This window comes from Plecotus auritus, assembly GCF_963455305.1.
Source record: "Plecotus auritus genome assembly, chromosome: 1".
Lineage (NCBI taxonomy): Eukaryota > Metazoa > Chordata > Mammalia > Chiroptera > Vespertilionidae > Plecotus > Plecotus auritus.
The window spans coordinates 160,091,085-160,104,916 of record NC_137770.1 but is presented as its reverse complement, the minus strand read 5'-3'; the positions used below and the strand labels follow the sequence as shown (position 1 = coordinate 160,104,916).

The window sequence follows — 13,832 nt, the reverse complement described above, 5'->3', positions numbered from 1 at the left end:
GCTAGATTCTCCCTTGGTTCTCCAGGACACTGTGTCAGTTACATCCCCATGTCCACCCGTTTTCCTTCTGCTTCCTGCTACTGCCCTTGTATTATTTCATGAATGTCCCTTTGCTGGTGAGGATTCAGGATATTCACTTTGGAGGGACACATTTAGACTACATAATGCAGTTTATCAATTCTTTCCTCATGGGTTTTGCCTTTGATGTCATATCTAAACCCAACCCAGATCCAAACTGGAGACCTTGGGTTTGGGTATCATTGCCAAACCCAAAGTCACCCAGATTTTCTCTTCTGTTATCTTCCAAGAGTTTTATAGTTTTGCATTTTACATTTACATCTTTGACCCATTTTGAGTTACTTCTTGTGAAGGGTATGAGGACTGTGTCTAGACCAGCCGTGGGCAAACTACGGCCCGCGGGCCGGATCCGGTCCGTTCGGCTGTTCTATCCGGCCCGCGGAGCCGAAAGAGCGGAGGGTTCTCTTGCTCTCCCCTCCGCTCCTTTACTTTGAATTTATATTAGTTCACACAAACACTCCATCCATGCTTTTGTTCCGGCCCTCCAGTCCAGTTTAAGAACCCATTGTGGCCCTCGAGTCAAAAAGTTTGCCCACCCCTGGTCTAGACTCATTTTTTTAATTAAATCTTTATTGTTCAGATTATTACAGTTGTTCCTCTTTTTTCCCCCCAAAGCTCCCCTCCACCCGGTTCCCACCCCACCCCATACCCTTACCTACCCACCCCCCACTGTCCTCATCCATAGGTGTACGATTTTTGTCCAGTCTCTTCCCACACTCCCACACCCCTTTCCCCCCTGAGGATTGTCAGTCCAGTCCCTTCTATGCCCCTGATTCTATTATATTCACCAGGTTATTCTGTTCATCAGATTTTTTATTCACTTGATTTTTAGATTCACTTGTTGATAGATATGTATTTGTTGTTCATAATTTTTATCTTTACCTTTTTATTCTTCTTCCTCTTCTTAAAGAACTAGTGACCCTGTGCATGAAATTCATGCACATTAAAAGGGGATTAATTAGAGGAAATAATTTAATATTGCTATTTGCCCTTTCTCTATAATAGAAGTGTCAGAGATGGAAGAAAATTAGTAAAATGTATATGAAAACCTTCCTCCTGTCAGAGTCTGGGGCTCACCACGGGACCCAAAGTCAAGTCCCCGCCTACCCACATGCACCTCAAAATCGAGTGAGACCCAGACCTGGCTGCACCCCCCCCCCCACATTGGACTAGTTCCAGACCCAGCCAGTCCCACCCTTGTCAAGCCCTGCGGGGCAGGGGGTGTAGCCTCAGGTCCCCTGGCCTGGTGCCAGGACGGGGGACATGGCCTGAGGTCCCTCAGCCCAGACCAGGGTGGAGGGCATTCCTTGAGGTCCTCCATCAAGCCCTGCCAGGTGGGGGACATGGCCTGAGATCCCCTGTCAAGCCCCACTGGGTGGGGGACATGGCCTGGGGTCCCTCATCAAGCCCCACCAGGCAGGGGGGCACAGCCTCAGGTCCCCTGGCCCAGTACTGGGCAGGGGTTGCAGCCTCAGGTCCCCGGTCAAGCCCCACTGGGCGGGGGCGCAGCCTGAGGTCCCCCTACCCAGCTCTGGGGGTGTACCTTGAGGTCCCCTGTCAAGCCCTGCGGGGTGGGGGGCATGGCCTGAGGTCCCCTGTCAAGCCCTGTTGGGTGGGGGACAGGGCCTGAGGTCCCCTGTCAAGCCCCACGGGGGTGGGGGAGGGCATAGCCTCAGGTCCCTGCTGATTGCTCGTTAAGGCTCCTTATGGGAACTTGGCCTCAGCTGTGGGTGCAGCCATCTTTGTGGAGGAGTGATGGTCAATTAGCATATTCCCTCTTTATTAGATAGGATACCTTTCAACATTTCATATAATACTGGTTTAGCGGTGGATCTGAATGTGGTTGCCCACAGCACCATTTGTTGAAAAGACTATCTTTGTTTCACTGTATTGCCTTTGTTCATTTGTCAAAGATCAGTTGACTATATTTATGAGGTTCTATTTCTGGGCTCTCTATTCTGTTCCATTGATCTATTTGCCTTTTCTTTGGCCAATACCACACTGTGTTGACTATTGTCACTTTAGAGTAAGTCTTAAAGTCAAGGAGCATCAGTCCTCCCACATGATTACTCTCCCTCAGTATCATCCTGGCTCTCTGGGTCTCTCCCAGTTCAGATTTCCATGGCTTCCCACAGGCAAAGCATCCTCTTCTCACTCTGTGGATGGTCATTTCTCCAGGCTTCCTGGGACTTGGGGAGGAACCTGTGTGCTCAGTGAACATCCCTTCTTACGAATATCTCCTCTTAAAAATACCCCTTATTTCAGCGCTGGCTACCCGCCCCCCGCCCCCCCCAAACCAGGGGCCCAGACTTTCAGACATGCCCTTGCTTAGAATATCCAGGGACTCCCAAGGATCAGAGAATAAAATGTGAGTTCCTCCCTGTGTCCTACAACACCTCACTTGTGTGTCTTTCTTCTCCTCTCCCCTTCACCCATTAGGCTACAGCCACCTTGGTCACTGTTATGTCCCTTGGCCAAGCCCTCTCTCACCCTGACTTTGAGCCTGCTCAGCCTCCCTGGTGGGGAAGCCCCTTTTGCCCCCTCAGGTCACCTTCACATGCCACCTCTGCAGAGAAACCTTCCTTCATTTCCATCGCTATAGGAGTAACCTCCCTGTGTTCTCTCCATCATGACCCCTTTTATTTACTTCGTGGCATTTATCAAAAGTATGCAAGTATCAAGGAGCATTTGAGATCTTGCTTCATGGCAATTGTCAGTTTGGGCTCAAATAAACTCATAAAAAATATCCAAGTATCTTGCTTGTTAGTTTACTTGCTAACTAGCTGTCTTCGGATGGAAAATAAGCTTTCAAGGACTGGGAGTTGCCTACCTTATTCTTCACATAGTACGCCCTCAATAAATATTTATAAATGAAGGAGTGAATGAATGAGCTGGAGGAAATCCTCCATCCATGTTTGTTTATTGTTTGTTTTTTTCTGAAGTAAAAAAGACAGTCTGCTTTCCACTTGTAGAAAATACTTTTCCCTTCTCTGAATACCCTCTGGGAACCCTAAGCCTTTCTTTTAGGCTTTGGAAACCGAAAACAAGGAAAGAAAATTCCTTTCAGGCAAAGACAACTTCTGCTTTTCATCCTGCCAAAAACCTCAGCTGAAGGGGAGAAAGGGCGCAGGGCTGGTTACTTTATTGAGTGTAGGGTGTGAAGATTGGAGAGGAGGGAGGGGAAAAGAAAAATTCAAGGAGGAAAAACCCAAATTAATCTCTTTAGAGGTTGCCCAGCACGCCTCACTGAAGGTGTCCTGGGGTAGTTCCTGACAGCTGAGCGATGGTGGGGCAGAGAGCCACTGCCTTTCACACAGAGGCGCTGGCATCAGCTCAATTAGCCAACCAGCCTCATTCCCGGTCCTGGACTCTTGTTCCAACAGGACCCAACCTTCAGGCAACGCTAGGCGGGGGAGTCTGAATGGTGAGGGAGAGCCCTGCTCCTTCTTAAGCGCCTGTGAGTCAAGCCAGGGCTGGAACACCCGCCTGCCGGCCGCCAGCCCGCCCGCCGCTGTCCTTCAGAGCCAGGAGAGCAGCCGGGAGCCCGCACCTGCACCCACACCTTCACCGCCATGGCCGACCAGCTGACAGAGGAGCAGCTGGCCGAGTTTAGAGAGGCCTTCTCCCTGTTCGACAAGGACGGGGACGGCACCATCACCACCCAGGAGCTGGGCACCGTCATGCGGGCCCTGGGCCAGAACCCCACGCAGGCCGAGCTCGAGGGCATGGTGAGCGAGATTGACCGCGATGGCAACGGCACCGTGGACTTCCCCGAGTTCCTGGGCATGATGGCCAGGCGCATGAAGGACAGGGACAGCGAGGAGGAGATCCGCGAGGCCTTCCGCGTGTTCGACAAGGATGGCAACGGCCTGGTCAGTGCGGCCGAGCTGCGGCACGTGATGACCAGGCTGGGGGAGAAGCTGAGCGACCAGGAGGTGGACGAGATGATCCAGGCAGCGGATGTGGATGGGGACGGGCAGGTCAACTACGAGGAGTTCGTCCGCATGCTGGTCTCCAAGTGAGGAGCTGGCAGGTGCCGCAGCCCTGGGCTGTCCCCACTCCGCTCTGCGGGGGACCTGCCTGCTTCTGGCTGTAGCAAGAGCCTCAGGCCCTGCATCGCTTCCTCCACCCGCCAGCGTCCCAGGCCCTGCTTCTTCCCGCCGAGGTGAGGTCAGGCCCGCTTTCTGCCTCTCACTTTGTCTCCTATTTCCTGCCAACCGCCTCCCACCCTCTTCTCACCCATAATGACACAGAGGCCGCTGGCTCCCAAACCCAGCACAGCCTGAGTGCCCCGGTTCCTCAGGAGCAGAAGGAAAAGTGACATCTCTCTGCAGGACAAGCAGCAGAAGGATGAGTGAAAGTGGCTCTGACTGGGCCATCGGTGGGGAGAGTGCGATGTGACATCACAGAGTCCTTGGCCCGGTCCTTAAAAGACACTTGGCACTGAGACCGGGACTGTAGCCCTCACACTTCATCTGCTGCTGGATCCAGGCAGGTGCAAGGAATCCTGGCCTGGAGCGAGGTGGCGACAGAGCCTCTGCCAACAGAGACCAGGCTTCCTGGGAAACACTACTGGCTTCCACGGAGCGCCTGCCCCTTCCTCTCTGTCTTCACCAAACCCCCATGACTCATCTTTTGAAGGTGGGAGTAAAACCAGGGTCTGTTGTAACATGTCTGTATTCATCTTCTTGGAGGGAAATTTTAATGAAAGGGAGAAGGAAGCCATAGGGGGAATAAATAAAATGCCTGTGTTCCTGTGGTCTTTCTTTCTTTTCTTTTTCTTTCTTTCTTTCTTTTCTTTTTTTTTTTTTTTTTTTTTTTTTTTTCTGAAATGGTCTTTGTTAAGTGCAGGGTTTAAACAATGTTGGAATCTTCACTTTTGTGCCTTTTTAAGATGCAGTGAAAGCTTATATGGTGGGCATAGCAAAAAGGGACGAGTCTGCATAAGGTGAAACTTGAATTTTTATTTCAAATTAAATGGATCAGTCGGCAGCAGAGAGTGGTTAAAACTCCACGCAGTCTCCCCAAGAGCTGAGGCGATAATTATAGCTGGGAAGGTGCTCTGATCACTTCCCCTTTCTCCTGCATTCACTCTCTGGTGCTGTGCCGGCTGTGTGAGGAAGGTGAGGGGTAGAAAGTTCTAACTGCATGCCCAGCATGTGTGGGGCCAGAGCCAGTTACTTGCATTCTACCAGAGTTCTCACCAGATAACCCAGGGGCTGAAGGGGCCTTGTTAGACATTGTTTTAGTTCCAAAGGAGGCAATGTGTTGGGAGACAGACATTACACTGGGGCTCATCAGAGATGGCCACCAGCCCTGGGACAGTCTCACAGCAGCTGGCTGATCTTGGATAAGTCCTTCTCCCCTGACACCTCCTCCCCACCATGCATGTTTCCATGAAGAACATGGGGCCAGACAGCCTTGTGATTCTTGCTGCTGACTATGCTCAACTCTTTTAGCTTCCCTATGATGAGAGCTGACATCACACAGCCCCTCCTGGGTGCTAGGCTGGGTTGTCAGCACTCTGCCTGCCGGGTAGCTCACTACCACCCTATGTAGGAGCTACTGTTAGGGGCTTCCTGTCTTACCAATGAGGAAGCTGAGGCACGGAGAACTTAAGAAACCAGGTGGATGTCCCACAGCTGGTAAGTGACAGAGCTGGGCTTGAATGCAAGGCTGTACCTTTGACCACTCACTGCCTCTCCATGCCCCTTTGCCTCCACTGTGGTGTGGCCTGATGATTGTTATGGTACCTCTCTTGGGCTTGGTGGGGATTAGCAACAGTCTTAAAACACCTGGCATGCAATAGGTGCTTAAAACACAGCAACTACTATTGCTATCATCTGTAGGAATCCCTTCCGGCTCTAACACTGTGAGGCTTGGCAACATAGTTCCACCCCTAAGAATAGCCCAAGGCAGTGGTCGGCACACCGCAGCTCACGAGCCACATGCGGCTCTTTGGCCCCTTGAGTGTGGCTCTTCCACAAAATACCATGGCCTGGGCGAGTCTATTTTGAAGAAGTGGCATTAGAAGAAGTTTAAGTGTAAAAAATTTGGCTCTCAAAAGAAATTTCAATCGTTGTAATGTTGATACTTGGCTCTGTTGACTAATGAGTTTGCCGACCACTGGCCCAAGGGAAAAGATGAGGCTAGAAGCGGGCAGGAGCTGAGGTGCTTCAGGGGCAGGTGTCAGGTGGAACTGGCCCCAGTTCGGTGCAGCTGTGAAGCCGGTGGTGGAAGAAGAGGGTGGTGTTCTGTGGCCTGGCCTTGCAGGCTGGACCTGTGAGCCCATCCTCCTCACAGCCCTCAGTAATCAGGCCTGTGTGTGAAGACAGAACAAGCCTGTGAGTGTGGACAGAGCATCCAGATGTCACTGAATGCAGCTCCCTCGGGGTACCTGTGAGCAGAGAGCCAAGACAGTCATCACCTCAGAGGTTCAGACATGCATTACGGCCCCACCTGCCAAAGAAAACATTGCCATCACCCCCAGGGACAAATATGAATCTGATCTCGGCATCTTTCATGGAACATCTCCTAAATGCCGCAGGAAGGAAAGAAACAGGCAAGGAACGGGATGGGGTCGGGGTCTCCCTCACAACCAGTGTCAACCAGCCTGTAGTGGCCAGCCTGGACCTGGCTGGCAGTTGGCATTGTGCCCCTTCTTTCCCGGTGTCGGCCACTTGGGCCCTGGCCTCTATGCCTGCTCACCTTCAGCAGGAAGGGGATGATGTGTTTTCTGAGCTTGTACCTGGGCTCCTGGTGCTTTAGCAAAGTAATTCTTCTCTAATTGCCTTTTATCAGGCTTGAGAGCCTTTCATGGAGAATCCGGTGGGCCAGGGCAAGGGCTAGGTTGTTGTGGAAAGACCTCCTGACAAGCCCTGTCCCTCCCTTAAGTGTTCCAGTTCCAGAAGCCAGGCTACAGATGGGGGTCAGGACAGGCTTGACAGAGGTGACCATTTCTCCCCTGTCCCAGACCAGGGACAGCAGGTCTCAGACCACCTGCCCTGTCATTGGCAGTATGGCTCTCATGACTCTGAGCGTCAGGTAGGAATCACAAAGAAAGAAGAGTGACAAATGGAGTTCTCTCCTGTCCACATGGGAAATCTGAGGTGATGTGGTCAAAGTGGCCCCACAGAGTTGAATATGTTTCCTTCCCTCCCCTTGGGTTTACATTCCTGAATACAAGTTTATAAAAGTCGCTTTCCACCATCCTTTCTCATTGGAGCAAGGTCATCAGCCTGCTCAGCCACAGCGTTTGGCCCTTCTCGCAACCTGCTGGGCTGCCAGGCCCGAGGGGGATGCCATTGTGTGGGCACTCTCTGATTCTAGGGGAGTCCCCTGCTTTGGCAGCAGTTGACCTCCACGCCACCTGCCTGCAGCAGCCAAGCTGACTCAGTGCGCCTTGTCACACATCAGCCTCGGACTCAGGGCCCAGGGCCACTCCTCCTCTGTCTGCAACCTCCTCCCCCTCTTGCTCCATCTTCTTTTCCTTCTTCTTCTCATGCCGCCAGGACCCGCCCTGTCCTCAGACACCCAGCTAGACGTCTTGTTGGTAAAATGTGGTCACCATAATTGCCAGGTGTAGTCCCTGCCCTTGTGGAGTAAGGCAGGGGAGGCGTGGAGCTGGAGCACTCAAAAGGAGCTACCCAATCCTCCTTAACTAGAGGAGGCACCAAGGATGGGAGGGAGGAGCCAAGCTACAGATCCGTGCCCCTCACCCTCTGTTTTTCTGGGACAGACTTCGAGGAAGTTGTCACCGCCATTTCTTTCACTCACTGAATAATGGGACTTAAACAGCTAACTCCCTTTGTCCCCCAGAAAGGTGCTGACTGCCGCTCAGAACATTCCATCCATCCCTGGCGAAGGAATTTATAAATATTACCTCGGCTTCCATGTGCTTACCCCAAGATTCTCATAAATCAGAGCTGAGGCTCCCGGACCTCCCAGACTATATAAAGCCACCCTCTGCCTCCTGAGTTCCAATTTTAAATCAAACACAGCCCAGCCCTGCTTGATCCTCGCGGATTCCAGGGGCTGCTCAAAGGCTCCTGAACCAGCCGCCTAAAAATGACTCTGTTGTTCCCACTGGAATTTAAAATTAAAACTCACGTGTGGAGTTTTCGCCCTGTGATGAATGAATGGAAGCAAAAACAACAACAAGAACAAAACCATTTCTAAGACAGGCTTTGGTGCAACCCACCAGCCACTCTCCCCACTATTCTGTTTTTTTTTTTTCTGATGGTTGTTTCTACAGCAACCAGGTTCTCAGATAGGAGCCTGGACCTTCCCTGCCCACAGCCCCCCACTTCACCCCCTCAAGAAGGGATGGGAACCGGGCCTGGAGCAACTGATTAGTAAAAGGCCTGCACTACCCTCCTACCAGGTGCTGGGTGCTGGGTGCTGGGTACCAGGGGGAATGGGGAACCTTCCTCCAAGTGTGGGGAAAGTCTGGGGATGGTCATGGGAGACAGGCTTGAATAGCCTGGAGAGGATGGCCGTGTTTCCATACTCGGAGGAGAAAGTACCAATGGGGGCAGTCAAAGAAGGAATCTCGCAGTATCCTAACCACCCTCGCAGGTCTTCCGTTTCTTCCTAGTGTGCATCAGAATTACCAGGGAGAAAGGAGCCAGGCTCTGAGTCCAGAGGAGGGGCAGCATCTGGAGGCTGAATATTGCGAGGACCCAGGCTGTCTTGGTTGCACCGGGTCCGTTTCCATGGGGGACAGCAATAGAGTGAATCCCATGGAAACAGACCTGGTGCAACCTTGCCAGCCATGGGAAAAGCTCATCTCCCTTGTCAGCAGCTGAGATGGTCTAATTTATAGCCCATTGTTTGCCCCGAGGACCCTGGTTTCGATGCTTCCAGGAAATACAGTTCTCATTGAGGGCACGTCTACATGCAGGGACCAAACTGTGTGAAATGCTTACCGTGTACTGCATTCACTCATTGAATCCTCAAAACACGGGGGTGTGGCTGCCACTGTCATTAGCTAGTTTTAGAGAGGAAAAGATTGAGACCTCAAGAGTTTAACTCCCCAAGGTCACACATCTGGTAAGTTAGAATTTGAATCCAAAGCCAGTGTCCTTCCCATCACCAAAGAGAAGCGCCTTAAAGCAAACAGCCTGAAATTGAAAGTAGCTGGTCTAAGAGAAGTTGAGAGAGCCACAGGAGAGCTGCAAAAGGCACCACAGCTGAGAGACATGGGTAGCAAGGCTGGAAGTGAAAATAGCTTCTGGGCCGATAGGATATGGAGAAAAGACAAGATATCAAACAGTGCTGGGGGGGGGGGGGGGGCGGGGGGCGGGCGGCAGCCGCCGTGGCTCAGTAGCTGAGTGTCCACCTTATGAACCAGGAGGTCATGGTTCGATTCCTGGTCAGGGCACATGCCCAGGTTGCGGGCTTGATCCTCAGTGTGGGGTGTGCAGGAGGCAGCTGATCAGTGATTCTCCCTCATCATTTATGTTTCTATCTCTCTCTCACTTCCTCTCTAAAATCAATTAAAATATTTTTTAAAAATCTTTTTTAAAAAAGTGCTAGGGGAGCAGAACTTGTGTCAGTGTTGGTAAGGGTGGCTGCAGAGCCAGTGCTGTCAAACCACCCCACAACCCTGGGCCCTACATGGGGCACCTCATTTCATAGCCCCCTTGCCCTGGCACTGGAGATGATTGCATGTGTGGGGGCACAGCTGTCCCAAGGAACAGCCACCATCACCAGGACAAAATTCTGCCCTGGCCCACGTCTTTGTGACAGTAGATGTGATCAATTCACAGTCCTGGGCAGGCATCTCTCTGGCCAAAGCTGAACACAGGCCTTTGTCATTGGTGCAGATGAGCTGGGGAATGTCTTGGCCTCTCAGCTTCTATCATGGAAGACCTCCGCCTCCCACCCAACCTCACCTTGTAAGGTCCAGATGATGGGCAATCAGAAAAGACACATGTCCCCTGTTGTGGGTTGAATTGTGTCCCTCTCAAATTCATGTGTTGAAGTCCTGACCCCTAGAACCTCAGAATAAAACCTATTTGGAGACAGGGTCTTTACAGACCAATCAAGAGAAAATGAGGCCATTAGGGTGAGCCCTAATCCAATATGACTAGTTTCCTAATAAGAAGGGGACACAATGAGTGAAGGGAAGATCATAAACAAGTGGTTATGAGACTGTGTACGTGGGATGGATGGAAAGGTGCTCTGGAAACACAGAGGAGGAAATGCCTGCCACTGCTCAGAGCAGGTGTGGGGACAGACTTCACAGTGGTGACTTACCAGCTGGGTCTTGAAGGCTGCCAGGCAGATAAGGGAGGCGGGGATGAGGGGGGCAGGGTTGGATTTGCTCTTCCCAGGCTGAGGGAACAGCATGGGAGAAGGCACAAAGGCACAAAAAGCACAATGGCTCTCTCTCCTCTTCATGTGACCACTTCCTGTCCATCCTTATGAACTCAATCCTTTAGGAAGGCTGACTTTCCAATCCCCTACTCTCAGGCTAGATTAGATACTGACCTTCTCTCTGTCCTCATAACACTGTTTGCATACCTGTGACCTCTGCACTTACTTTATGATACTACCATGATCTGTTTATCTCATGTCTCCCCACTGAACTGTTAGCCCCTCACCTTAATCAACTTCATATCTGAATGATTAGCACAGAACCTGGCAAAGAGTCATTCAAAACAGGTGTGTTGAACAAATTAGTGGAGTAGCTACACGTGTTCCAGTTAGAGATGTCAGAGCTGATCATGGCAAGGTAGGCACAGTGGGGTAGCTCCCTCTGCCACTCTCAGGAGTCCGGGCTGGATACTGTAGGTGATGGAGAGGCAATCAATGCAGGGGATTGATTTTTTTTTTGGGGGGGGGGAGAAGGGGGAGGGAAACTATGCTGACATCCATAGGACGGTGAAGATTAGAGTAGGAGTAAGGCAGAGAAGCAACTCAAGGAATGTGGGTATAGCCCAAGTGAGAGATGACAGGGCATGAAGCAAGGTTTTGGCAATAGGGAGTAAACAATGACAGAAAAAGGGGAAATGAATTAAAAAGACAAAGAGCTAGAACCTGGTGGGAATTCAGGGAAGGAAGAGGCAAGAAGGACTTGGGCAACTGGGTTTATGGTATTATTCTTGTCTGAAAGCAAGAATTGAGAAAGAAGGATTTCTATTTTATTCTGATGGTTGGAGAATATCAATTTTTTTTCAGTCTTGTTGATTTTCAGGTAATGGGACTTCCAAATAACCAGAAGTATACGTTTGGGGTGGAGCTGGGTTGGCAATCTGGGGAAACATCAGTCTATCTATGGACACAAAGCCATAGGAATTGATGAGTGAAACAGGGAGCATGTGGAGAGAAACGGACCTCAGATGGAATCCTGACTCACAGGCGGTCACACAGTGCCCTTGCTCAGAAGAGCCCCAGCTTGCTTGAATGCTCGCTGTTGCCATCGTGACATTCGTAATAATTTTTGAAAGATTACAAATAAGGGGCCCTGCATGTTAATTTTGCACTGGGCTCCATGAGTCATGTAGCTCATCCTGCTCACCATACTATCCTGAGCTCCTAGGGCAGGGCCTGCCACATGGGGGTAGTTCCGCAGGTGAGTGGGAATCAGGTGCCCACAGAGGAGACAGAATTGCTGTAATCAGGGAAGAGGAGAATGGGAGCTAGCGGGATGGTGGAAAGCAGAGGAAAGGTTTCATAGAGAAGCTGGCGGTCCACACGTTCTGGGTCATGTCATGGGAGGGTGGCTGAGGTTCATCCCTAAGGCACAGGGTCCTGCCAGTTGAGGCCCAAATCCACTGAGCAGCCTGCTGTTCTCAGTCTGCCTTTGATCCCACTCAGACCTCTCCATCCTCCCACACTGAAGAGCAAAGCAGGATCTCTGTTGAGGGGTTGTTTCCACCCGGCCTGTTGACACTTTTTGGCGTGTTCTTTTGGTAGCTTCTCTGCCCAGAAAGCGCTGCTGGTATTGGCAGATCACACCCTGAATGGGGGAGGTGACTACTTTAGGTTAACAGTCCCCTGTGGGCTGGAGAGAACCCAGACACCAAAAGACGCTTTACTTCCCCGCCTCCTCCTTCCCCCCAGGGCCGGTCAGCCAGGCAGCCAGCTCATGCCTCATCCTCAGTCACCTGTCCCCAGCAGGCTTGAAGCCCTAGAACTTTCCCATCCTAGATGTCAGATCTAGTTGGAAAAGAGATGCTAACAACCAAACTGTGTGATCAGGGTGGGCTGAGATTGTAAATTCTCCCCACACCTCTATGTCCTATCGCCATCACCACCAGCAAGAAGGAAGAGAAAACTCTCCACAAGTGACTGGACTTAGGTCTTTCAATGCAGAAAGGGGGACGAGGCAGAAGGTCTTCTTTTCCAGTAAAAGCTAAACCACAAGAATGGTCTTAAACATCCACAGACATTTTGATTGGAAGTGAAGAAGAATTTCACAATGGCACAGATTTTGAGATGCTTACAGACACCAAACTGGAGAAAATTTGATCTGCATGGGAGCACTGCCTATGTGGGGGAAAAGTCTTTGTGTTCCATGATGCCCTGTCACAGTAGCTTTGCAGGATATTCCTAAGGAAATGCCTGAAGTTATGCATGAAACAGCTTTTAGAATCTCCCCAGAGATACCAGCTGCATTTCCAAGAACCCGGCTCTTCAAATCAAAACCTCAGTCCAAAGTCCTATACCTAATTTAAAACTACATTTTCAGTGCTTGAGCCCAAACTCTTTGTGGCCTTATATAACCCCCCAATTCTGCACAGTCACACTTCAAAAAATAATGCCTTGTCCCCAAAGGCGACTCTCCGAGGATGGAGCAAGACTCTATTTGTAACCCAAAACCTGTGAAGAAACTTTAGTTCTGTTGCCAGATAGAGATTTCCACTCCAAGGGAACAAAAACAGGCAAAGAGGTTTTGTAACAGCAAGCCCTCTGTTAAAAGAGCTTCTGGGACATCAGGAAACTCCCAAGAATGGCTAAAAACAGATTCTTTAACATAGGGACTTCAACAAGGTGAAGGAAATTAGATGTTGGAATCTGGTCCCAGCAACTTTCTCAGCTCTCACCTTCATCAACCTGGTGGAAGGGAGGGCGGGAGGTAGGAAAAGAGACCATTCCCATAAACAGGACTACATCTTTCCTGTGATAGCTTCTTTTGCTACAGTGAAGACAGGCTCTTTGGATGGCATCTGGAGACTAAACATTTCATTCATTCATTCATTCATAAATCTTACTAGAGGCCCAGTGCACAGATTCATGTACTGGTGGGGTCCCTCAGCCTGGCCTGTGCCCTCTCACAATCCAGGACCCCTCAGGAGATGTACTAGTGCGCAAAGCAGCAAGTCGCCAGGGATGAGCCTGAGCCTGGCCAGGCGCCTCACAGCTCCCATTCATCCCGGCCCTGCTGTGCCTGCCGCCAGTAGCGCTGCTGCGGGGGGCAGGAGAGGCTCACACCACCACAGCTGCGCTTGCCAGCCATGAGCCCAGCGTCTGTCGGTCAGCTGAGTGGCGCTCCCACTGTGGGAGCACACTGACCACCAGGGGACAGCTCCTGCATTGAGCATCTTCCCCCTGGTGGTCAGTGCATGTCATAGCGACCGGTCCTTTGGTCATTTGGTCGCTTAGGTGTATATATAGACATAACTATTTGTTGACTGTTTGCTACATGCCAGGCACTACTAGAACTGAAAAACTGTTTACTAGAGCTGAGAAACTCCTGCCTTCAGGAAGCTAATGTTCAATAAACAGCACAAACGGGCTTCTCCTAT

The 13,832-nt window shown here is 50.9% G+C and overlaps 1 protein-coding gene across 1 annotated transcript; it reads left to right on the top strand.

Moving 5' to 3' along the window:
* The first annotated feature begins 3,496 nt into the window (after positions 1–3,496).
* LOC308251022 (calmodulin-like) lies at positions 3,497–4,831 on the top strand. The gene has a single exon (XM_080673999.1). The coding sequence runs from the start codon at positions 3,651–3,653 to the stop codon at positions 4,098–4,100; it is 450 nt and encodes a 149-aa protein (XP_080530125.1). The 5' UTR covers positions 3,497–3,650; the 3' UTR covers positions 4,101–4,831.
* The last annotated feature ends 9,001 nt before the right edge of the window (positions 4,832–13,832 follow it).

Bases quoted from the DNA above. Each gene is read 5' to 3' on its own strand.
- LOC308251022 (XM_080673999.1), top strand. From the start codon at position 3,651: ATGGCCGACCAGCTGACAGAGGAGCAGCTGGCCGAGTTTAGAGAGGCC.